This window comes from Pelobates fuscus, chromosome 7 (genome assembly GCF_036172605.1).
Source record: "Pelobates fuscus isolate aPelFus1 chromosome 7, aPelFus1.pri, whole genome shotgun sequence".
NCBI classification, from domain to species: domain Eukaryota; kingdom Metazoa; phylum Chordata; class Amphibia; order Anura; family Pelobatidae; genus Pelobates; species Pelobates fuscus.
This window is the reverse complement of record NC_086323.1, coordinates 53,874,914-53,901,237: the sequence shown is the minus strand read 5'-3', so window position 1 is coordinate 53,901,237 and position 26,324 is coordinate 53,874,914. Positions and strand designations below refer to the sequence as shown.

At 40.1% G+C, this 26,324-nt stretch overlaps 1 protein-coding gene across 12 annotated transcripts in view; it reads left to right on the top strand.

Moving 5' to 3' along the window:
- The window catches only part of SMG7 (SMG7 nonsense mediated mRNA decay factor), a 69,242-nt gene that overhangs the window by 16,758 nt on the left and 26,160 nt on the right, over positions 1-26,324 (top strand). For 8 of the 12 annotated variants that reach the window (XM_063428282.1, XM_063428277.1, XM_063428288.1 and 5 more), the window contains exons 2-8: positions 8,660-8,691; positions 9,159-9,276; positions 10,053-10,185; positions 11,802-11,973; positions 17,365-17,436; positions 22,498-22,657; positions 22,754-22,889. In XM_063428282.1, the coding sequence (XP_063284352.1) occupies positions 8,660-8,691; positions 9,159-9,276; positions 10,053-10,185; positions 11,802-11,973; positions 17,365-17,436; positions 22,498-22,657; positions 22,754-22,889 (823 nt within the window). The remainder of the gene's footprint in view (positions 1-8,659; positions 8,692-9,158; positions 9,277-10,052; positions 10,186-11,801; positions 11,974-17,364; positions 17,437-22,497; positions 22,658-22,753; positions 22,890-26,324) is intronic. The other 4 variants (XM_063428281.1, XM_063428279.1, XM_063428287.1 and 1 more) reach the window with 1 other exon arrangement.

The window sequence follows — 26,324 nt, the reverse complement described above, 5'->3', positions numbered from 1 at the left end:
AAAACAGATACAGGGAAACCACTGTTTACAACAACTAGTTAGAACTGGAATATGAATCTCTTGGCATAGCAACTCTCATGCGGCTCATGTAACAGACTGTGCCTCATGGGAGTCGTAGTTCACTGTTTGTCCGTGTGGAGATAGTCGCCTATCCTTGCATTTGAACACTCTGTAACAACACCATGATTGGTTTATTGCTGGTGCTTTTTGACACCTTCCTCCTTGGAATCCTCTGGTCTCCCAGCAACAGGATGCAGTTCTTATTTCATTGCTGTTCACCCATAGTGTCACAACGATGTGCAACGCTTTGTCAAGATCTGCTTTGTCCACCTCTCTGGCACTTAAAGGGTCAGTGGTGTTTTGCATGTGTTCTAGAAATGCATTGATTCAACTTCGTAACCGCTTTTGTCCTGCATCTGTTAAATGCTGTTTCACAAAGGAAAAACCAAGTTCTGTTTCTTATCGTCTTGTAACCTGCTTACTTGTAAAATATGTGGCTTCTGGTTTTAACTCCATTTTCAATCACATTTTGTGTTTTGTAGTAGTCCTATTTATAGCCTGTACGCATACGTGGTGCCAGAAAAGTACTTCTATCTTTGCACAGAATATAAAATGTTCTTAAAGGTTCTTAAATGTCAGCCCCCAAAGTATAATGATCATTCAATTCAGCCAATCCAGTTCCGTTTTAAATTCTCTAAATCCTTAACACGTTGATATAACGGCTTTTTTTTGTCTTTCTCTTGACATTTTAAAATGAATAGCATTTTCATGATGTGAATTACTTTTTTAAAGGGACACTATAGTCTCCAGAACCACTACATTAAGCTGTAATGTTCTGATGTCTATAGCCTCTCTCTTCAGAGAAAATTCAGTGTTTTTATTGCTAATACCTGTAGTGGCCGTCACTCTGCATGGAGGCACTGAATGTTTCTCATAGAGATGCATTGATTCAATGCATTTCCATGAGGAGAAGCTGATTGACTTGCAGCGCATGCCCAATAGCCTCACAATGCTTTCCCATTTGGAAAGCGTTGGATTGGCTGAGATCACATTTTCTCTTAGCTGACAGGAGGACCTAAAATGTGTTTTAATAACTATAGTGTAAAAATACATGTTTGCATTCCTGTCCCATAAATATCCATTTCCTTTATTGGTTTAAAAAGAATATTATTTTCATCCTCTCAATTTCTAGTGTGTTTTCTATAACCTCTTCTGACATGCTTTATGGAGGTGAATTATTGTCAGACATGTATGACCCTAAACTCCCTAACTGGGTTTTCATCTGACCGAGTACCAAAAAAAAGATGTGAAGCCTGTGATACACTACTTGATAGAGTTGCTTGATATGTGTTAGTAGTAGACTAAAATCTGTGTTTAGGAATTATATGGACATGGTGGCAAGATCTAAATTATAAACTTGTATACATATTCACTTCAGATAGTCCAAAGCTAAAATGTAAGTCGCTGAAGCATAAGAAAAACAAAACCCCATCAATTGGTAAAAAAAAAAAAAGGGGGGGGGGAGAGGAGGGAGTAAATAGCGGCAAGATGAACGATTATGATGATTTGAACGAATGAAGGTTTCAGTGTGTCATGCACACTTTCTCATAAATCCACAAATTAACATTAGTGTTTGTTTTTAAAGGGACCCTATAGTCACCAGAACAACTACAGCGTTATGTAATTGTCCTGGTGAGTATAGCAGAACCTGCAGGCCTTTTAATGTAAACTCTGCCTTTTCTTAGAAAGGGCGGGGGTTTACATTGCAGCCTAGGAACACCTCTCGAGAGCGCTCCTCAGATTGCTACTAGAGGTGCTTCCTGGGTCAGTGCTGCACAGCATCTTCATGCTGTGCATGGATATGCTGAACTTACCCCGTAGAGATGCTGATAGGCTATGGCGGCGTCTAATTACATCAGAATTACATCTGTTATTCCACCCATTGTACAGCGCTATGCAATTTGTTTTCTCATTCTAAATAATAATAAACCTAATGGTTTTCTCTTACAAGTGTACTGCCTTGTGTTACAGAAGTACAGTAGTATAAAATTATTGTACAAACACAATACTAGGTACTTATCTCTTTATCTTTCCATTTTATTTTTATGAACTAAAACATGTATATAAAGGATTGTAGAATATGCTCTGGATTATGTTTTATTGTAATTGTTTGCCTGGGAGAAATTAATTACAGCCCAGAATTTGACAAATTTGTTTGGAATCTAGGAGCCAGCTAAGAAATTTAGGAGCTTGTCTTTTTTTTTTTTTTTTTTAAACTAGCAAAGTTTAATTTTGAACGAGAAAAAATTAAATTCTTAAAGTGACGCTATAGTCACCCAAACCGCTGCAGTTTAATGCAGTTGTTCTGGTTCCTGTAGCATGTCCATGCAGGCTTTTCAATGTAAACACTGCCTTTTAAGAAAAAAGACAGAGTTTATATTGCGGCCTTGGGCCCCCTTTAAGTGGCATTTACTAGAGGTAATTCCTAGGCTGGGTGATTCCTATGTTCAGAGTGTGGAGACGCTGATAGTTCCCCACAGAGATGCATTAATTCAATATATGTCTATGAGGAGATGCTGATTGGCGCGGCGCAGCCTTTTGTTGCGCATGCACAATATCCTCCTAAAGCTTTACTTGGCTAACTAAAGATTGATGAGCTCGGCTATGAAGGCGGGACCGGCCGTGGCGAGAGGGCAAGTAAAAACATCTTTTCCCATGCGATCGGAGGGGGACAGACACACACTCACAGTCACTTTAATTTATATCCCCCCAGGCTCCCAAACTTTGGGAGAGCTGAGTGGCTCTTTTCCTGGAACTTGTGGGATTGCTCTTATCACATTAATGCAGTTCCTCTCTGCTCTCTGTAGTGATGCCGGGGGCCTGAGTGCTGTCCTATTCCTGCATCACTAAACCGTGCAAGGGAGCAGAGAGAAACTACAGGAAGATTACTGTTCCCTCGGCGCATCACCTCCCACACTACCTCGGACGGCAGGTTTCTACGATACCGCGGGCGGGCGGCTGGAATCTATAAGGCGGTATAAGTGCAGAACCTACACCTATAAGTGGAGCGCTGAAAAGATAGCGGGGTACACTTACCCCATATAACTTTATTATAAGCTCGGTATGTAATACATGTGAAAAAAATTGAAAAAGCAATACATTGCAGATGGTACGTAAAAATTAAATCCGATACAATGGTGGTATAGTGGAATACTTACATTTAAAGGAGCCTGTATATGAATACTGGCTCCGTAATCTGGCTTGTATGCTTTTAAGGCAGCATCACACCTACAATCCGCGATATGATGTATATCAAAGATAAAACATAGAGAGAAGGAAACAAATGTGCAGCCTGTCTCAAATGGTATAGTGGTGGCTTTCACGCTACCCTGGACGGGTTGCCACCTCCGCTGAGAGTTGTCACGACAGAGTTAGTGCAATGTCATAGCCATCAGGAAATCACGGACAAAAATATTACAATATAGTTAAGGGGGGGGTAGGGGGGGCGGGGGCATTCAAATGGAAAGGAAAATAAATAAATTGCTTAGAGAGGAGAGAGATGGGGAAAGAGGGAGCATATCTGTTTTGAAGTACCTAGCCAGGAAAGTTAGAATAAAATGACCTCCTGTGGTAAGGCCACAACCGTGAAATAGTAATTACAAACCCAGACGGAGGCTGCGCACCAGTAAAATGCTATTGTAAGTGGAGGGGAATAATTTCAGTTAATATATTTATATGTTCGGCTCTTTAGGTGAGAAAGGAGTCCCATGTTTTGGTTTGATTCAACTTTCATGATATGATTGTACCTAATCGCCCCTCCAGCGAAGTAGTTCATATTTTTTTCCTCCAGCATTTATCTAGAGAATAACACATTTATAGTAAGGCTTGATCACAAAAGAACTGGATTGTACTCCTCTACCACAAGCAGTCCAAAATTTGGAATTACCAAAGTCTATTCAGAATGTTTAGACATGAAAACTAGTTAAATTGCTCCATTCAGCACTGCCCTCCAGTGCTCCTTCACATTTTTTTTTTTTGTAAAATGATATATAAATCTGCAAAAGCATGAAATAGTTACCCTTATTTTAAATGTGAACTCTTGCGCCATGTATTTGATATGATTTCATACATTGTTAAGCAACTACCTAAAACTTAGAAATGTTCTGAAGGAACGTCTGAACTCCGAGACGTGTGCAGCATCAGGCTGCATGATGTGAATTGTAACTAGGCAACAGCCCTTTACTTCAAGGTACATCACACAGAGTAGTGCTGCATAGTCTTCCAGTGTTTGTCAGAGGCCATGGTTACTGGCAGCTTGCAAATAATGCAGCCAGCAAAATTGTAACCTGTTAAAAATGGCACTGCCAGACTGGCACTGGCAGGCAAAGCAATAAATAGAAAATAGTTTGGATTTCAGTGTTCTTGAACAATAGTCCGTTGCATGTTTGCACCATAAGTCAACTACTCAGTATAATCTGCCATTAAATAAGCCAAGCATATACAAACGGCTGAGTTTTGTTGAATGTTTTATAAAAAAAATGTATTTGTAACTTTAATGTATTACGTGTAAGTACTGCAACCTTGTGTGAAATCGTAAATCCTAAAAGCACCATAGCAACTACCACTTATAGTGGTTATGGTGTTATTGGTGTACAGTTGCATTATCTCCATTTATTGCAGATTCCAACTCAGATGGTGATGTGATAATGAATCATTTAACTCCTTAACATTCCATATATTTGGATTAAGCTGTGCCACTTTGTAGCAGCCCTTCAGAGCCACCCATTTAGTAAGAGGGCTAATGGCTTCAGAAAGCATTGCATCAATTGGGCACATCTCAATGCAGGTAGTGTCTATCTTTGCACTGTGGATGTCCAAATATTTTTAAGATTAAATGGTTACTCCGATCTCATTTTACCTTTTTAATTAATATTGTTTTTACTGTGCACTTGCTAGTAGCCCCCTTCCCATCTTGCTTTTCTTTCTTTCTTTTTCTGTTCCAAGTTCTCCTGGATCCTTTCAACATCTTCCTTCTAGTCATGCCACATCATCATAGATGTGCGGTCTAGTCAAATGCTTTTCGTAGATCCTGTGTGCAGGCACAATGAGTGCCGCAAATGTGCCAGTTATCTTCTGTTGCAGAAGCATTGAATCATAGAAACATAGAATGCGATGGCAGATTAGAACCATTCGGCCCATCTAGTCTGCCCAATTTTCTAAATACTTTCATTAGTCCCTGGCGTTATAGTATATCTAGGATAGCCTTATGCCTATCCCACACATGCTTAAAGGGACACTATAGTCACCAAAACAACTTTAGCTTAATGAAGCAGTTTTGGTGTATAAAAACATGCCACTGCAGCCTCACTGCTCAACTCTCTGCCATTTAGGAGTTAAATCACTTTGTTTATGAACCCTAGACACGGCTCCCTGCATGTGATTTGCACAGCTTTCTTAAACACTTACTGTAAAGAGTCATCTAAAGTTTATCCTTTCTTTATTGCAAGTTCTGTTTAATTTAGATTTTTTTATCCCCTGCTATGTTAATAGCTTGCTAGACCCTGCAAGAGCCTCTTGTATGTGATTAAAGTTCAATTTACACAGTAAGAGATAAAATTGTTTAAGGTAAATTACATCTGATAGAAAGTGAAACCAGTTTTCAATCATAGCCAGGGGAGGTGTGGCAAGGGCTGCATAAACAGAAACAAAGTGATTTAACTCCTAAATGACAGTGAGTGAATTGAGCAGTAAAACCTGAGAGGCATGATCTATAAACTAAAACTGCTTCATTAAGCTAAATTTGTTTAGGTGATTATAGTGTTCCTTTAAACTCCTTAAGCTGGAAGGCTATTCCATGCATCCACCACCCTCTCAGTAAAGTAATACTTCCTGAAATTTGTTTTAAACCTTTGCCCCTCTAATTTAAGACTCTGCCCTCTTGTTGTGGTAGTTTTTTTTTCTTTTCAATATAGTCTCCTCCTTTACGGTGTTGATTCCCTTTATGTATTTAAATGTTTCTATCATATCCCCCCTGTCTCGTCTTTCCTCCAAGCTATACATGTTAAGATCCTTTAACCTTTCCTGGTAAGTTTTATCCTGCCATCCATGAACCAGTTTAGTAGCCCTTCTCTGAATTCTCTCTAAGTTATCAATATCCTTCCGGAGATACGGTCTCCAGTACTGCGTACAATACTCAAAGTGAGGTCTCACCAGTGTTCTGTACAATGGCATGAACACCTCTCTTTCTACTGCTAATACCTCTCCCTATAGAACCAAGCATTTCCTGTTGCTTTATTACATTATATGCCTACCTTTAAGGGAACACTATAGGGTCAGGAATACAAACATGTATTCCTGACCCTATGTTAAAATCGCCATCTAGCCCCCTTGGTTCCCCCATACCTTCCTAAATATAGTACAATCTTAATTGTATACATGTCTGCAGCTACTGCCTCTGCCCCTGCCTGCTTACAGCTGACATCATCAGAAGTGATTCTGTGAGCCAATCACAATGCTTTCCCAGCATTGAGACTGTCAAGGATGCATATCAGGGGCAGAGCCAGCACAAGTCATACACAGCCCTGTGCCAATAAGCATCTTGTCATAGAGATTAATTGAATCAGTGCATCTCTATGAGGAAAGTTCAGTGTCTGCATGCAGAGGGTCAGTGCTGCCCAGGAAGCACCTCTAGTAGCCATCTAATGAGTGGTCACTGGAGGTGTCACTAGGTTGTAATGTAAACACTGCATTTTCTCTGAAAAGACAGTGTTTACTGCAAAAAGCCTTAAGGGAATGATTCTACTCACCAGAACAAATGCAATAAGCAGTAGTTGTTCTGGTGACTGGTGTCCCTTTAAGTCATCTGAAATATTTACCCATAAATACTGGTCCTCAGATGTTGAGGTTAGGACTGTATCAAATATTCTATACTCTGCCCGTGAGTTTTTACTTCTTAGATGCAATATCTTGCACTTATTCACAGTAAATGTCAGTTGCCACAACTCTGACAATGTTTCCAATTTACCTAAATCATTTGCCATTTCAATTGCCAATCATAATGCTTCTTTATCAGAAGCAGTGAAGGCTACAGTGCACCTGTAAACATTCAGAAGTGTAGATGTATAGATCATGGACCTGTAGGCTCACTGCTCAATTCTGTTATCCGCACAGGCATCGGGCAAGTGAATAAAGGGTTGTTGATTTGTTTATTTTTTTAACCCTTTATGTTTTGGCGTGGAGGACCAGAGGTCACTTTTGTGTCCTAGGACTTTAGAATCCAATTTACTGTTTTATGCACTGTATCTTTTTTTTTTATTATTGTCTTTTTGTGGCCATGAACATACCTTGTATTTTTAGACTTAAAGGGACACTATAGTCACCTGAACAACTTTAGCTTAATGAAGCAGTTTTGGTGTATAGAACATGCCCCTGCAGCCTCACTGCTCAATCCTCTGCCATTTAGGAGTTAAATCCCTTTGTTTATGAACCCTAGTCACACCTCCCTGCATGTGACTTGCACAGCCTTCCATAAACACTTCCTGTAAAGAGAGCCCTATTTAGGCTTTCTTTATTGCAAGTTCTGTTTAATTAAGATTTTCTTATCCCCTGCTATGTTAATAGCTTGCTAGACCCTGCAAGAGCCTCCTGTATGTGATTAAAGTTCAATTTAGAGATTGAGGTACAATTATTTAAGGTAAATTACATCTGTTTGAAAGTGAAACCAGGTTTTTTTTCATGCAGGCTCTGTCAATCATAGCCAGGGGAGGTGTGGCTAGGGCTGCATAAACAGAAACAAAGTGATTTAACTCCTAAATGACAGTGAATTTAGCAGTGAAATTGCAGGGGAATGGTCTATACACTAAAACTACTTTATTTAGCTAAAGTAATTTCGGTAACTATAGTGTTCCTTTAACCCCTTAAGGACCAAACTTCTGGAGTAAAAGGGAATCATGACATGTCACACATGTCATGTGTCCTTAAGGGGTTAAAGTACCAATAGACACACGCACTTGGCCGACAAGCGCACACATTCTCTCTCTCACACACACACACACACACACACACACAAACGATTTGTTTTCATTTACATCCACCCAGCTTCTCTACCTTTGGGTGATCTATAGTGGATCCTTTCCCTGTGGTCCAGTGGAGCTGCTATGATCCTGTAATCTTCCTCGCTATTTAGTGATGCCTGGGCCTGAAAGGACATCATGGGACACCCATCATAGGTGGAACACAGTATGACTGGTTGCACTCGAGACCCTGTAATTCTGCCACTGCACCGGCGGGCATACATGCAGTGTTCAACGGGATGACAAACACCTATTTGTTGAGTCCTGTATTACACCTTTATTAATTTCACAAGTTCAGTCCTGATGATCCAGCCTATTGCACAGTATGAATGTGGAATACTGGTGTGCTCAGAAAATAAAAAATTAATTTATTTTTTCTGTTAGTAGATTGGGTTTGTTTGTGGGGTTGTTTTGCTAAGTCGCAGTAAAGTATCCGTATGTTTGTTGTTTGTTTGGCTGTGCTTTGTTTGTCATGAGTCACATTGAATTAACATTTTTTTGTTGTGATTTTGTTTCCATTTTATTAACTAAAATGATTCTTAGGTCTGTTTGTAACTTTCCATTCTCTTCTGTGTATTCCCCTGCAGGCAGGCTGAAGTCCTGAAAGCAGATATGACAGGTAAGTGTTCTGCACTTGTGTTTTTGTTTTTTTCTTACAGATGTTAGAAACCCACAAGCAACACCCTGTTCAGAGTTTATTCCTAGATAGATAACCACATGGGTACTAAACAGCCTCTTTAGTAACTTGGCTGAGTATCTTGCTGTATCCATAGTAGTAAATGAAGTGAGGAATGCATTAATACAAGTGCCTGTGGGTATGGCCAAGAGATAGATCTGTAAGTGTGGAGACTAAATGCCACAGCCAGTGCAACTATGAAACATTCTGTAGTAATATTGAGCATTGAGGAGGAAATTTCACATTTGGGATCCGTATGTTATGTCTAGTCTGCGACAATGGAGAACAACTTATTCTTAGTAGCCTGTACCATTAGCTTTTGTTCTAATTCAACTGAATCTCTAATTAGTTGTAGATAATGGAAAAAACAAATGACCTGTCAATCTAACTGTGTGTGTTCTGATGTTCAGATTCTAAACCTGGTACAGCTGAGGTCTGGACATCTCGTCAAGCGCTCCAGGACTTGTATCAGAAGATGCTGGTGACAGACTTAGAGTATGCACTGGACAAAAAGGTGGAACAGGACCTGTAAGTATCAAGTTTTTTGTGTTTTTTTTTTTTTCCCTTAAAAGATTAAGGGCAAGAGACAGTGCTGTATAATTGGCTGTTTAGTCATAAGGATTCTTGTCGGGTAATAAGAGAAGCCTCATTAATGATGACTTATTTTCTAAATATGTTTGTTAATCTATGCAAATAATAGGAGCTAGGTTGTTGCATCTTTGAGATGGGTATGTGTCTAACATGTGACTTGTTTTTGAATACTTTATCTATAGATACTGCAGTTGATGGAGATTAAGTTGGGTCTAAATCATGAAAGGGGGGAAACAAAATCATATTAACGCTTGCTGCCCTGAGTAAAAGTGTGAAATACTGGCAGTCCTTTTTAATCAAGCCTGATCACGCACCCAGCCATCACTAGTGACGTCTGAAGGGAAAAGGGCCCTGTATATGGAGCATCTTTCCATATACCTGAGTGTTGTACTCTCGTGCATGCTTGAGTGTACAAATGTGACACGGGCTGCAGGTGCTGAACATGGCGACTCACACAAAAAGTGAAATTCTCTTAAATAATAATAAAAGTGAAATTTGATGTAATAATAAAAATTAACATGCGTGTTAACAATTGTCATATTGTTTGTATTTTAGCTACTCTAAACCTGAATCTTGTTTTTTCTTGCTTTTTGTTATCACTGAACAATTTTTTTTTCTGGCTCAGTCTGTTTACTACATATAGCACAGTAGATAATTAACACTATTGTATACACAGTGATAACAATAGGAGTAACCATGTTTTCTGCCTGTAGCTGGAATCATGCCTTCAAAAACCAGATCACAACACTGCAAGGGCAAGCCAAAAACAGGGCCAACCCAAACCGCAGTGAGGTACAAGCTAATTTGTCACTGTTCCTTGAGGCAGCTAGTGGCTTCTACACACAGGTAAGGCCTTGTCTAAATTAATGAACATTCCTTTTGTATCATTCACGCAGACTTAATGTGGTGGCACCTTACATATAGTAAATTATTCACAATATATAATGCTTCATTAAATGTTAAAGATGTAAGACTGTATTTATTACATTAAAGCCAAATCCTAACAGGGTTATTTCAGATTTAAAGCCTGGATACATTTTCAACATTGGCAATGCTTCCAGCTTGGCTATTTTGGCTTTAAATCACTTAGATATTCCCGCAAGTATCACTTTAGTGACCAATCTGCATTGAGATATGAAGCAGAAATTCTTATATTTCATTATGATGTGTAGATGTCCATCTTAAAAAAATAAAAATAAAATAATAATAATAAATCATGAATAAAAATGTAAAAAGCATTTTTTTTTATTGTGCAACTGCATGAAACGCGGTGATAGTGAATCTATAGCCCACAAAGCATTACTGCCGTAGAATTGCAGATTGCAATTCATGTTCAACCTATCGTTTCTGTAAGTTTTCTTGTAATTGTCCTATTTATAGCTAAATCCCCCCTCTTATAATATTGTAAAGCGCTACAGAATCTGTTGGCGCTATATAAATGGCAATAATAATAATGTTTGGCATTTTTTGGGCCATAAACCGTCCTATTAAAGCTCGGATTTTGGAAATTATTTAAGTGTCCTGTTTAAATATTTTGTTGCCCATTTGCCTGTAATTGAGAAGGCTTGGAGGAGTCCATTTCGTGGTCAAGTAATATTTAGTTATTTGTTGATTTGATGTCTTGCTGTGTGGATAATGAGGGCTTTGCTGCAGGGCTCTACTAGAATTAATATGGATCCTAGCCACATAATCATGCCAGTTAGCACTCGCAAGGAGTCAACATCTTTTGCCAATCCAAACAAACTTTATTGTAGTAAGACATGCAAAAACCGTGGTTACAGTACCATAAAGGACAACGGTCATAAAATGTTCACTTTATTACATCTAACAAAACGGAATGTTTAGTTTTTTTTAAGTTGAAGTGCATTGGATTTATTTATTTTTTTATTTTTTTTAGGGGGAAAATGAAAAGTAAATATTTCATGACTGTTGTCCTATAATTCTGAGAAGTGGTATAGGGCACTATTGTGGCTTTTCCCCCACCTTCCATTCCCTTAGTCATTCTACTCCAAAGATTGTATTTGTAATTTCCCCAAACAAGTTTTTTTTAGTGTGAGCACTTACGTGCACTAATACCCTGTTTGTCTCCATTTCTTGTTACTGTATGTTCAGCTAGCTCAGGCAGTTTGATGCGCACACACTTCCACTTGGTTTATTTCTAGCATGTTTTGTGCATGTTGTATGAGCATACAGGTGGTCACACATCCAGCTGAATGAAACCAAATTATAATATTAGATAACTCTAATTTCTATATATTCATTTATTGTGAGCTATTAAGTGGCAATTGTGTGCCAAACACTTTGCGTTTAACTCTGTTGGTCTCCGGTAAAGATTAATTTACATTTTATTACCTTTTCAGGACCTGGTTAGCCCAAGGCTTTTGTTGTTAATGGTCTGTTTTTAGCTGTTAATCCTAGTGTATTGTGTTACTAACTGTTGTATCCCCTTCCTCCATCCCAAGCTTTTGCAGGAGCTCTGCACTGTATTTAATGTGGACTTGCCATGTCGCGTGAAGTCCTCTCAGCTGGGGATTATCAGCAATAAACAGACACACTCTGGATCCATGGTAAAGCCTCAGTCCAGTTCCTGTGCATATATCTGCCAGCATTGCCTGGTCCATCTTGGAGACATTGGTAAGAATCAAGAGAAGATTGCATGTTAGAGAGCACACTAACACACCCTAACTTTTATAAACATTTGAGATGGATTTTTTATTCTTCTTTTCTTAACCACGAAAGCAGAATCTTCTTTGACTTGGCGTGCTTCCGCATTGCATTGTTTGTTTGTTTTTTAAACTGCTTTGGTTAGAAAAGCTATTCTTTTACTTTTTTTTTTGTGCTCTGTTAACCGAATACTTTGATCTATTCAGAATCATTAGTGCTCTGTTGCACAATCTTTAATGTACACCTTTTTTTCCTTTCAGATTAGAGGCAGTGCTTACACCATAGGGATATCCAATCTGGAGGGAAAAACAGGCAGGCAAATCTCCAAACATTTTAACCCCTCCCCTAATTACCTCCTTTCCAATAAGTAGCAGCTCCTCCTGATCATCCCCAGTTCTTTGCCTGCCTTCGGCAGGGGAGGTTATGCAGGAAGGTTCTCCAGGAAGCAGGTGAGAAGGGCTGAGGCTCTGGAGGCTCTGCTTCCTTGATGTCTGGTAAGTAGCGTTCAACACGCCGGCCGGCGTGGTCACTCAAAATTTATGTTGCCGTCTTTTGCCGTGCCAGGTGCCGGTATGACGAAGGACGCAGGCGTGCGTCGGCTGGGAGGTCCTGTCGGTGGAACGCACACACAGGTTGCGTTGCGTTCCACCAGGGAGTCGCAGAGCGCTATGCACATGCGCAATGCGAACCTGGATTCAGGCGCCAAATTCGAACTGGACGTTTTCGTTTGGTTACAGGACTTATATGAGCATGTACCAGCAGCAACCTCTGTTTGCCAGGAGCTCTCAGAACGGTTGTGAAGTGTGTTTCTCACCTGCCCTCCAACACACTCTCAGGCCATTTAAGGTAAGACTGTTAAGTTTTCATTTTAAATGGTTCTTAGCCTGAATCCGTAAGGAGAAAAGTTTGATTATTTTCCCCTTTCTTGTTTTCTTGTTTTCCCTGTATGTCTAATCCGGAAAGTATGGATAAAGCTGAGAAGGGGAAATGTGCATTTAAAACCAAGCATTTAATGTGCTCTGTGTGTGGCCAACCTATGCCTGATGGTTGTAAAAAGAAACTTTGCTCAGTGTGTTCAAAGAAGCTTCAGAGGAAGCAAAGTGAACAGAAATGTCCACTTTTCTCAGCTGGTTGCAGCAAAGTATGCAGCAAACATTTGTGGATATGCAGTCAGCTGCATTACATTCAGTTCAGGCTTCTGTTGCCCAGGTTTCTCAGATGGTAAAGCATGCTAAGAAAAGACTGAGATCTTGGGAAACTTCTGATACTAGTTCGGGAACTAGTGGTTCTGAGTATGAAGATAATTCAGGCAGTGATTCCTCAGATGAGGAATTTGCCTTCCCAGATGTAGCCATTGGGAAATTGATTAAAGAAGTGCAGTGCATGTTTTATTTTGGGGAAACGGGGAAAAAGTCCAAAGTGTTTCCTTTTCACCCACAGACTAAGGAATTGATTTTGAAAGAATGGAAGTTCCCTAGTCACAAGCCGTTTATGTCTAAGCATTTTAAAAAACTCTTTTTTCCATAGAATCAGAGCAAGACTGCAAGCTGGATACGGTCCCTGTAGTGGACGTCCCTATTGCTCAAATAGGTAAAAAGACTTCTTTACCAATTGGAGATTCAAGCGGGCTCAAGGATGTCATGGATAAACGCATGGACTCCTCTTTAAAGAAGTTGTTCATCTCTTCTGCAGCCCAAGCTAAAGCCTTGATTACGGGGTCATCAGTTGCCAAGGCCCAAAAAACTTTGGTTGGAAGAGCTAGAAAAAGTTTATACGGGAGAAGCTAAGGAAGACCCGTTAAAGCTGTAAAAAAATATTAAGATGGCGCCTGATTTTTTAGTGGATGCTTCTGCAGAAAGCCTGAAATTGTCGGCCAAGAATATAGGTATATCGACAGTCGCCAGGAGAGCGCTTTTGCTTAGAAATTGGTCTGCAGATGCGGCATCTAAAAATTCTCTGTGTGAGCTACCTTTTGAACCAGGAAGACTTTTCGGTTCTAAGCTGGATGAGCTGTTGAAACAGATGAAGGAAGGAAGGAAAGCTTTACCAGTATCATATAGGAAGCAGTCTAGAAGCCGTCACGCAGAGACACGTCCTTCATTCAGAAGTTCCTTTCGTAGAAACTATTTCAGGGGTCAACAGCAAAGAGCCTTTGATTATAGGAAGAAGGAAAGGTTTACTGCCAAGAGAAATAAAAAATTATGGCGCCAGGCCGGTGGGTGGAAGGTTGAGTCACTTCCTAGAGCACTGGAAAGAGACAACATCAGATGGCTGGGTCCTTACAGTGATAGAGCACGGATACGCTCTAGAATTATCACAAGCCCCTATAAACATGTTTCTATGTTCCAGGGTTCAGTCTCTAACTATGGAACTCTCTCTGATGCGAGAAGTGTCGACTCTGTTACTAAAAAGAGTGGTGGAAGAAGTTCCTATAAAGGAAAGACATCTAGGCACCTATTCAAGACTTTTCTTGGTGCCAAAACCGGATGGTTCGTTCAGACCTATTCTAGATCTAAAAGCCGTAAACAAGCGGATTATCAAAAAGAAATTCCTCATGGAATCAGTAAAATCAGCGGCTCTGCTTATTCACCCAAAGAGTTGGTTTGCGTCCCTGGATTTGAAAGATGCCTATCTTCATGTACCCATAGCGGAATCCAGCAAAAGTTTTCTACGGTTTGCGGTGTGCTGCCAATCGGTAACCAAACATTACCAATTCAGAGCACTGCCTTTCGGCCTATCATCAGCGCCCAGAGTATTCACAAGCTTCTAGTAGTCGTTTCAGCTTTTCTAAGAGGTATGGGCATCGCTGTCATTCCATATTTGGACGACTGGCGGTTGATTGCAGAGTCCCAGGTTCAACTACAGTTAGATCTGGGAACAGCCATCAAATCGCTGGAAAAGCATGGCTGGCTAATAAATTTCAACAAATCGGAACTAGTGCCAGTTCAAAGGATCCAGTTCTTGGGTCTAATTTTGGATTCTATCGCAATGAAGTTATTTCTGCCAGAAGAAAAGAAACTAAAGATCAAGCGGATGAAGTCCTTCTCTATCATAACAACAGACGCCTCTGCGCTGGGCTGGGGGGCCCATCTGGAAGACATAAAGAAGCAGGGTTCCTGGCAAGAGAAGGATATGAGAAGTTCCTCGAACTTCAGGGAATTAATGGCCGTATGGATGGCACTCTTGGCGTTTCAGTTTCTCATCTAAGTTCAACATATTCAATTTCGTTCAGTCAATCGAACGACAGTGGCATTTTTGAACAAACAGGGAGGTACGAGATCAACAAGATTAGTAAGCCTTTGTTCAATAATCATGCTGTGGGCAGAAGTGCACCTTATGTCAATCTCTGCAGTTCACATTTTAGGAAAGTTCAATGTGGTGGCAGATGCCCTGAGCAGGCATCATTTGAAACTAGCAGATTGGTCCCTGTCATGCAGAACTTTCAAGTTCAGCACAGTCCGCTTCGGTGTTCCAGAGATAGACCTGATGGCACCCAGAGTGAACAGGAAGACAAGACGTTTGCATCCCTAAATCCAGCAGACAGGCCGGATTTCATAGATGCCCTGTCAGTACCATGGAAGTTCAACCTGGCATATATCTTCCCGCCAGTAGTGCTTATTCCCAGTATACTTCAAAAAGTAAGGCTGAATATGTAAGTATTATCCTAATCCTTCCAGGGTGGCCAATAAGAAGTTGGTTCTCGGTTCTCCTGAACTTTCCGGGGGTCACCTTTTGGAAGCTTCCTTTTTCAGGAGTAATTCTAGAGGACGCCATGGTGCCTCTTCCGGCCCTTCGGAGATTCCGATTGTCGGCCTGGTTTCTTAACTCCAGATTTAGAGAGTAAAGGTCTGGATCCAGAAGTTATAAAAAATGTTTTTTTGGCATCTACTTCAAGGTTCTACGTTAGGATTTGGAAGTTTTTTCAGCGGTGTTGTAGGTTTGAAGTCAACCCTGTTTCCGCGTCCATCCAGAAGATTCTATGCTTCCTTCAGATGAGATTTGCAAAGGTCTTAAACCTGCTTCATTTAGATTACATGTTTCTGCTATCGGTTTCTTCTCCCTCAGATGTTTCACCTCGAATTTTCTGATTTCAAGGTTCTTCAGAGCGCTGACACGTTTGGTGCCCTTTGTTAGGGAAACCTGTCCTCCCTGGGATCTGAATTTGGTCCTTTACGCGCTTTGAGTACCGCCTGTTGAACCATTGGAAGAAGTTCCCTGAAGATGTTTTCTTTGGATACCGTTTTCTTTTGGTGGCTATTCGTCAGCTAAAAGAGTATGTGAGCTCCGAGCGCTTCGGGGGTATTTTCCCTTTTTGGTTTTCATCAGGACAAGGAGGTTCTGAAGCTCGATCCTTCAGGTATCACTAAAGTTTTTTCTGTTGCCAATGTCAACCGAGAAGTGGTTTTGCCGACCTTGTGTCGGAATCCGTCTAATGCCTTGGTAAGTAATTTTCACTGCTTAGACGTAACGATATGTCTTTGGCATTATCTAAAAGCTACGGAATCCTTCCGTTAGGATATCGGTATGTTTGTCTTGTTCATAGGCACAAAGTACAGGTATGTTGGTTTCGAAGAGTTCTCTGGCTAGATGACTGAAGGATTGTATTCTGTTATCTTATTCTAAGAGTGGCACGGAATTTGCAGACCCTATAAAGGCTCATTCTTCTAGAGCTGCTTCGCCATCAGGGGCTCTGCGTGCAGCTACTTCTCCGTCTCGAATTGTTCAGCTGCTAATCGGTCCTCTCTCCATACGTTCTCAAGACACTACAAGTGGGACATGCTGGCCTCGGAGTATGCAGCTTTTGGGCGCAGGGTGCTTCAAGCAGTAGTGAACTGAAACCCGCCCTCAGGATCTGCTTTATTATATCCCTATGGTGTAAGCACTGCCTCTAATCTGAAAGGAAAAACATAAATTTTACTTACCGAAAATTTCTTTTTCCTGAAGATTAGAGGCAGTGCTACAATTCCCGCCCCCTTTTTCTAATAAACTAAGTAATGTTGCAGCTATTTGGCTTATGTATTGTCTGGGGATGATCAGGAGGAGCTGCTACTTATTGGAAAGGAGGTAATTAGGGGAGGGGTTAAAATGTTTGGAGATTTGCCTGCCTGTTTTTCCCTCCAGATTGGATATCCCTATGGTGTAAGCACTGCCTCTAATCTTCAGGAAAAAGAAATTTTCGGTAAGTAAAATTTATGTTTTTCCCCCCTCTTTAGATGGTTTCCATGTAATAGGTTTCATACAGTGTAACAATATATACGTAAACCCACTTTCGTCTGTTAGACTGCAAATGGGTTTAAAGTTACTAATTGCTTAGTTTTGTGCAAATTATAGTTTATTTTGTGTTCTCTTTTATTCTTCCAGCTCGCTACCGAAATCAGACAAGCCAGGCTGAATCTTATTATAGGCATGCTGCTCAGCTTGTCCCTTCCAATGGTGAGTAAAGTTTTGTGCTACTACGATTATAAAAAATAAAATAAAATAACCATTCACTTTAGAGAGGAATTGAAAGAAGCATTTAGTCTAAAATCCTCTATTTTTGGCTTTGTGGATCTCCACTTAACCCCTTAACGACGAGTGACGGACGAGGTCCGTCACTCAGGGGAATGCGTTAATGACGAGTGACGGACCTCGTCCGTCACCCGTTAAAATTAACCCCAGATCGCCGCAATCGCGGCGATCGCGGGGTTAATGGTGCTCCGGTCTGCCTCTGCATTAGAGGCAAACCGGGAGCACCGGATCGGGCTGTCAGAGTACATGTGCCCGCTCTGACAGCATGCCAGAGCGGGCACATGTGCTCTCTATACTCACCTCCGCCTCCCTGCACTTCCTGGTTCTGTGTGAAGTGCAGGGAGACGGATCTTCAGTGATCCTGCCCCCTGGTGGAAAGAAAACATTGTAAAATTAAAATCCCACCCCCCTTTACCCCCCCTTTACCCATTTTAATAAAAAATTAACCCCTTCCCTGCCAATTGATCACTGACTACAGTGATCAATTGGCAGGGATTACATTTTACTAAGATCTGATTTTTTTTTTAACCCCTGAGGGTTAATTCTTTTTTTTTTAACCCTCAGGGGTTCAATTTATTTTATTAATTAATTTAAATATTTTTAAATTATAAATTTAGCTAGCTGGGGAGGGTGGAAGTTAGTGGGGAATTGGGGGATTTAGTATTACGCTAACTAGGGGTTAACGTTAAAAAAAGTTTAAAAATAAGCTTTAAAAAGTTAAAAAATTAAGTTAAAAAAAAAGTTTTAATAACATTTAAGTAAAAAATTTAAAAAAATAAACCCTTTACCCAGTCCAAATAAAAATTAACCCCTTCCCTGCCAGTCGATCACTGCCTACAGTGATCAAAATACAGATCACAGTATTATACTGTTCTAATTTTTTTTTTAACCCCTGACGATTAACTTTTATTTATTTTTTAACCCTCAGGGGCTAAATTTATTTAATTAACTAATTTAAATATTGTATAATTAAATATTTTGCTAGCTGGGGTGGGTGGGATTTATGGGAAAATGGGGAATTTACTGTTAGTGCTGCTTACTGCTAGTTAGGGGTTAACGTAAAAAAAAAGCTTAGAAAAATGTTAAATCTGTAAAAAAAAGTTTTACGAAAGTTTAGGAAACTTTCAAAAAATGAATAATCAAAACAAAAGTTTAAAAAATAGTTTTAAAAAGTAAAAAAATACATTTAATAACGCTCATTACCACTACACCTGGTACAAGCTAGCGGAAAAATGATCCCACGCTAAGGTTCAAAATATGCCTTTTGAAATACCCTGGGATGTCTTCTTTAAGAAATGGTGTGGCTTTATGGGGTATTTGGTTTATATAGCCTGGTAAAATACTCTAAAATGGGACATGGGCACAGCGTAAAAATTTTAAGTTTGAAAAAAAATGGAATGGCTGTGTCCCAAATGTGCCCCTCCGATGTCCACATATACCTGGCAAAGGTACATACGGGGGTATTTTTGTACTCAGCAGACATAGCTGAGCAACATATGAAGTATTATACAGTGGTAGTACACATAAGGTTTGCAAAATATACTGTGCAAACTCACTTTGTGTGTCAAAAAGGCAGAAAAAACGCTTATTACCACTACACCTGGTACAAGCTAGCGGAAAAATGATCCCACGCTAAGGTTCAAAATATGCCTTTTGAAATACCCTGGGATGTCTTCTTTAAGAAATGGTATGGCTTTATGGGGTATTTGGATTATATAGCCTGGTAAAATACTCTAAAATGGGACATGGGCACAGCGTAAAAATTCAAAATTTGAAAAAAAATGGAATGGCTGTGTCCCAAATGTGCCCCTCCGATGTCCACATATGCCTGGCAAAGGTACATACGGGGGTATTTTTGTACTCAGCAGACATAGCTGAGCAAAATATGAAGTATTATACAGTGGTAGTACACATATGGTTTGCAAAATATACTGTGCAAACTCACTTTGTGTGTCAAAAAGGCAGAAAAAAACGCTTATAACCACTACACCTGGTACACGCTAGCGGAAAAATGATCCCACGCTAAGGTTTAAAATATGCCTTTTGAAATAACCTGGAGTGTCTACTTTAAGAAATGGTAGGCCTTTGTGGGGTAGTTTGAATTTAAAACCTGCAAAGATGCTTGGAAATTGCACATAGGCCCGGCGTCAAAATTCAAAGTTCGGTCAAAACTGATATGGCTTGGTCTCCTATATGGCACTGTAGCTTCACAAAATAGTGCCATAGACATACAATGGGGGTGTCCTTTTACTCAGAAGACTTAGCTGAGCATAATTTGGGGGGTTTGAACTTAGTGGCACACATGAAATATACAAAATGCCCAGCAAAAATGCAATCCGTATGTAAAATATGCACAAAATTATTTTTTACCACATACTTTGGCATGTAATGGTAAAAAAATGGGGGCATGTTAAGGCACAATATGCACCTTATGAGATACCCTGGAGTGTCTACTTTTACAAATGGTAGGCCTTTGTGGTTTTTTTTTGAACAGTCAAACTACTATAATACCCCAAATGGAAGCATAGGCTCATTAAATCCGTCTCTCAAAATTCTACTGTGAATACTGAAAAGGACAGGTCTCCTATATGGCACTGTAGCTTCACGAAATAGTGACAAAGACATACAATGGGGGTACCGTTGTACTCAGCAGAAGTAACTGAACACATTATAAAACTTTGTACAGGAATAGCACACACCAACTTTACAAAATACACATGAGAAGTTCTTTGTTATAAGTTTGTGTGCGAAAACCCCCAAAAAACACAATTTTACACCAATATTTAGCAGAGGTTGGCGGTAAAATGGCTACGTAGAAAGTGTCAAAACAACCTTAGGTAAATAGCCTGTGGTGTCTACTTTATATAAATATATACTTTTGTGTGGCAATTTTGTTTTCTTTTATGGCTATTAGGCTTACAAGACAAACATACCAAATTCTAAAATCGCTCCACATAAAAAGTTTATTTTACTCCTTGTGCTTTGTGACCTGTAACTACCAAAAAAAACTTAAAATCCCAGACACATTATATATTCTGTAATTCAGAACAACTAAATGAATTTATTTTTAATTACTTTCCTTAACCTGCACTAATTATGTACACATTATTATTGCAAAAACTGTAAAAAAAACACACACAAATTAATTTTTTTGCATTTTTCTGTATTTTTTTTATAATAAATAAGCATTTATATATATATGTGTTACATCAAATTAAAGCCCTTTCTGTCCTTTAAAAAACGGTATATAATATGTGTCGGTGCAATAAATTAGTAAAATGCAAATTGCAGTTGAACGCAAATAGCAAAAAATGCAAAAAATGCCGTTGTCATTAAGTGAAAGACAAGCTTCTGAAGCTCTGTCCTTAAGGGGTTAATAAGCAATCATCCACATAGGGAGGAACATAAATACACAGGCCTCAATGTAATACTTTTGGATACATTTTTGAAGTGATTTACTATTTTTGAAAACATGTCTGTTTGATCAGAGAGTCCTGTAACCATATTGATCCACTCATATAGTACCATACAGGACTACTATTGTAGAGTACAGTGATCAGTAATTTTCTGTAAAGTGCAAGTTGAATTTTAACTGCTATGTACAGACTTAAAAATAAGGCACAAAATACCATACTTGTGAATAAGCTTTTCAAAAATATTATTCTATAAACATTCAAAAGAATTTTGTATACACCCTCAGTAGATCCCAACCACAATTGTGTCTGTTTACGGGCCAAACTAGCCAGGTACTAGGAGATAACCCTCTCTCACCTAGTACAACCAGTTGTCCGCTGACAGAGCGACCGAGAGCTACTACGTTCTATGTATAAATAAACAAGTGTATCCTAATGTCTGAATAAAAGTGTTGAGCTCAGCTCAGTGATAAGATAGCTAAGCCACAGTTTTTTTCTATGTTTAGCATTGAAAATCTGAAGCAACGGCTATAACCCTGTGTACTTACATCCTTAAAAACCAACAAAATAGTGCAATGTATTTCTGTAATGCCATTTGTTTAAAAGTGGAATGTATCCCTGGATGTGCTAGCTGTTGTGGCAGTGCAAATCCACATGTTCAACCCATGCACAAACAAAATAAAGAATTAACAAAAAATAATAATACTTTTTTATAATTACTGAAAAATCTAAAAAAAATATATAAAAGAAATTTCAATATGTATAAAAAAAAAACTTAAGAGCTTATCCAAAAATATCAATTGAGGCATTTGTTTGAAGGGCAAACTGTCAGTTTAATGGTCATTATATTCAGATTTAATGCAGAAAGGCAGTTTGAGACCTAAATGGGAAACAGCGGAACATAAAGTCCAGCATTGGTGTGTTCCTGGACGTACGTACATATGGCACTCCAGGGAATCGTTGCATTTGCCTGGACATACACATGGCTCCCTTGAGAACATTGAGAAGCAAATATAGGAGTGAGATAAATGGTGGAATTAAAATCAAAGTTGTATTTTGTCTGTACTTATAAAGAAATAATATACCTAGGAACCGGACTAACATTTGATCTGGATCAAATAGTTTATATTAATTATAATAATATTCTTTCGAAATTAATACAAAAAGTGAGTGGTATATTTGTTTCTTGGCTTGGTAAAATAAGTGTCGGCCAATCATGTTTGATGCCCAAGATCGAATACTTATTTAAAAAATGCTAAATTCTTTTCATAAACGTTTTATTAAAATTTGTTTGGGGGGAAAAAAACAATATCTAATTAAAATTTATGTAATAGACAGGATGAAGGTTTATGCTTTCCAAATATAATGGAAGTGGGTAATACGACTATGTTTGCACACAATTTAGCATGGAAAATAAACAAAAAGAACGCTATTTATTGCTTTAGCCTTCTATTGTAATCTAGTATTTTAAGCTTTGTCAACATTTTGTACTATATCGGAAGTTACGATAATGTATCCCAGGATTTATATGGCTGGTATGTGACTGCAAATGTGTGTTATTATGCATTTACAGGTCAACCGTATAACCAGCTTGCCATTCTAGCCTCTTCAAAGGGGGACCATCTGACCACTATTTTTTACTACTGCCGCAGCATTGCTGTGAAGTTTCCTTTCCCAGCTGCATCTACCAACCTGCAGAAAGCCCTTTCCAAAGCTTTGGAGAGGTACATATGGTGAAGTATATCATTATTGTGCTAGTATCCTTATTTGTGCTTTTCCTTCCTTCCCTTGTATTAATCTTGCAATCCATTGTGCCTTGTATTTTGAAGTCGCGAGGAGGTAAAGACGCGCTGGAGTGTATCTGATTTTATCAAGTCCTTCATCAAGTTTCACGGGCACGTGTACCTGACAAAGAGTCTGGATAGAGTGAACCCCCTTCGCGAGCAGCTAGAAGAGCAGTTCAAGGTGCGTAGCTCGCTTCACGCTGTTTCAGGATGTTCATCAGTCACTCACAAAGACCAGTCATGCGACCATGTTTCCAGGACAACACATACATTAGAGAATACAGTTTTATGGCCGCTGCAGCACGGATAGAGGCGTTTCAAAACTTTTAGATTTTTGCTTATGCTAAAGAATGAGGAGCTTTAGTACACTTGGTTTAATAGGAATGCATCAACCTTTTGCATATTCTACAGTGTGTAACAAAATAGGATAATACTTTTTTTTTGTGCACAAGAGTAATCACAAGCTTTGGTGCGCCACAACAGCGACATCAGGGTACAATATTGAGCATTTGCATTACAGGTTGTGGTAAATGAGAATCAGGCACATTTTTAGTTAAAGTAACAAATTAGCAGTTGTTTAGGTTCTCGAGTAGCATAAACTTTTAAGTATTCAAAGAGGGACAGGCATTCCTTACAGTGACATCTGGACTGATTAGTCATATACCAATCCTTTATAACATTACATGTCTATCTAAGTAAACGTAGAGTGTAATAATTCTAGTGTGTCTCCAAGTTAGGTGAAGGATTAGCAGTGTTAAAAAGGCATGCATATTTACATCAAGCTTGGTTGAGCGAGATACTGTCCACATTTTGATATGACAGGAATGATAGTCTATTAGGCTTCGGTTATATGATCGTGTTATCGGTATCAGGTAGATTGAGTCATTGGCTTAAGTTGGTCACCCCAAGCCCTTAGAAGCAGGAGCCCTGCATGTGTATAATATTGAATGGTCGGTTAGTCTGCTGTGTTATGTCTGTGAAGAGCCTCGTGTAAGCGTTTGAAGTAAGCGGTACCTACCAGTCTTCATGTGAGGGTATGGTAGAGATTGTCGGTGGTATGAGAAGCGCTAAAGAAAATAATAACAATAAGAATATTCAGTGACACCATCACAATGAGGGAGATCCGATCACTGTAATGATTAGAGTATAGCTAGCGTCTCTGAGTGTCTCTGAGCCGCCCCATGACAGCTGTGGCAGTGTGTATGGCCTTGCAGCGTTGGTTGGACACCCCACCGTCCTGAATGGAGGGCCGGTGTGCTGCCTCATCGTGGGTATGTTCCGTGAGGTTGTGTCGTGAGTGGTGTACCGTCCTTTTGTTCCGCTTGGCTGTTGTTAGCCAGTGCAAGTTCCGTGCTGTCCATAGTCTTGGGGTATCGTTTTTGAGGTACTGCTGGGTGGGTGGTGTTGCTCGGTGTGTTGGAGGGGGACGCAGCGTTGTGCCTCGGGCTCCGGCCTTTCGGCTCTTTCAGTATATAAGTAGCTTGGTGCATGGCGCCGGTATCGGTGTTTGCTGTGCTGCCATTTGCTTTGCGTCTCCCCTCCTCATCTCCCTTCGGCCTTTGAAGGTAGTTTTCTAGTTGGGGCCCCGCAATGCTCACTCGTTGCCGGTTCCCTTGTGTGTCTGGCCAGCAGGGATTGGTGGTCCGCTTCGGGCTCTGTGAGTCAGCTCGTCCACACGTGGCTTCTGCCATCTTGGATTTAGGCTTCGGGCCTATGCAGCGGCCTGTTATGATATGGCCTCCCACTGTGGCTATGGGGTGAGGACCGGCATCACCCCCCCGGCCCAGAGGGGGGGACCGGGACCGGTTCCGCACAGTTGCAGCGTGGCTATTGGCTCCGTTAGGCAGGATAGTGGAGCGACGGCCGTCCACTCCACTCACCACCAGGAAGGTCCCGCTTGAGGTAACAGAGATCTCCCCCCCGGGGGACTAGAACTACGGGAGCAAGCCTCTTCCTGGTTCCGGCAGCCTTTTCCCATCGAGGGTCGCAGTTGTGGGTGATGTGAGTAATTAAAATCTTGATTATACAAGCTTAGTGGATCGTTAGTTGTCCGAGCTGAGCTTCCCTGCGACCGCTCCGCTCGGCGGCACGGCCCCGCCCCCCATAGGATAATACTTTGTATGTAGTGGGTCTTGTGTTTTTGTTGTTGTTGTTTTTTTATCTTTATTTTTTACTGTGCCATAAAGATTTACAAACAAGCCTGTAGTGCCACGATAGCAGTAACAGGCATAGTAATGCAAACAGTATCATAACAGGATTAAACTGCACACATTTGAAAAAAAAACCAAAACATTTTAAGTAAACAAGATGATGCTATTCATGCCAGGGGATGCTTAAATATGTTTAGTAGTAATGGGTTGTGTAAACTGGCATTCATGGTAGGTATGGAAAAAAGGAAAGGGGGAAAAAAAAAAAGCACAATCTTTGCTTTTAAATCAGGAGTTCTGCTCACACAGATACTTATGCAAGTAAATCGTAAATCCGTAAGAGAGTCTACAGTTTACAATCATGGAGTCAAAGATAGTACTAGTGAGAGATATACTGGGCGCACTTCTTTTCCTTTTAAATTATGCAAGTTAAAGTAAACGATTAGATTAAAGGATCACTATAGGGTCAGGAACACAAACATGTATTCCTGACCCTATAGTGGTTAACCCACCATTTAGGTGGCTTGCCCTCCTATAAAAGTATAAAACTCTCCTAATTTCCAGCGCCGTGCAAGTCCACCAACGCTGGCTCCACCCCCCTTAGTGACATCATCAAAATGGCAGATTATTAGCCAGTCCAATGCTTTCCCATAGGGAAGGCATTGGATTGGCTAAAATTGGCGCAGGCCAATCAGGACCTCCTCATCGAGATGCATTGAATCAGTGCATCTCTATGAGGAAAATTCATAGTCTCCACGCAGAACGTGGGGACGCTGAACGGCAGAGCTGCTTAGTTTGCAGCCCTGAGCCAGGAAGCCCCTCCAGTGGCCATCTAAGGAGTGGCCACTTGGAGGTGTCGAGCGCAGCAAAAAGTCCCCTATATCCTGGATGCACTAGAGTTTGACAGGTTCCTGGTTCCTAGTATCTTCTTCACCATGCTCGTGGGTGTCTTTTCTTGCCTTCGGGAGCAAAGGTAATGTATTTAAGTAGGCTGTCTCGGAGCTCCTCTGCCACACGTCTGCTCCGTTTAGCTGCTAGCTCCGCCCCCCTCTGTTTTTATTTTTACACACATTTGCCTTGTTCTAGTATACATGGCTACTGTGCTAATGGAAATGTGTCAGTTGAGCAAATTAGGTTATTTATTAATGGGCAATTCAAGATTTTTTTCTAAAATTTGAGCCGTTTCCTTGGTAACAAACGGCAAATTCCTACGGATTACACCGCTATTGTAGCTTTCCCCTGTTGTACTATAAGAGTTTTCATATTGACAACCATCTCTCCTTAGAGGTCAGGTCTACTAGAACAAATCTAAATATGCAGAGATAAAATTGTACAGCGCTACGGAATCTGATGGCGCTATATAAATAATAAAATATAATTATATAATCATTAAAGCTGATGGCTCTTTGTTTCTGTGTAAAGTACGAGTACTATACTAGCATAAATTGTAAGTGGAGATTTCAGTGTAA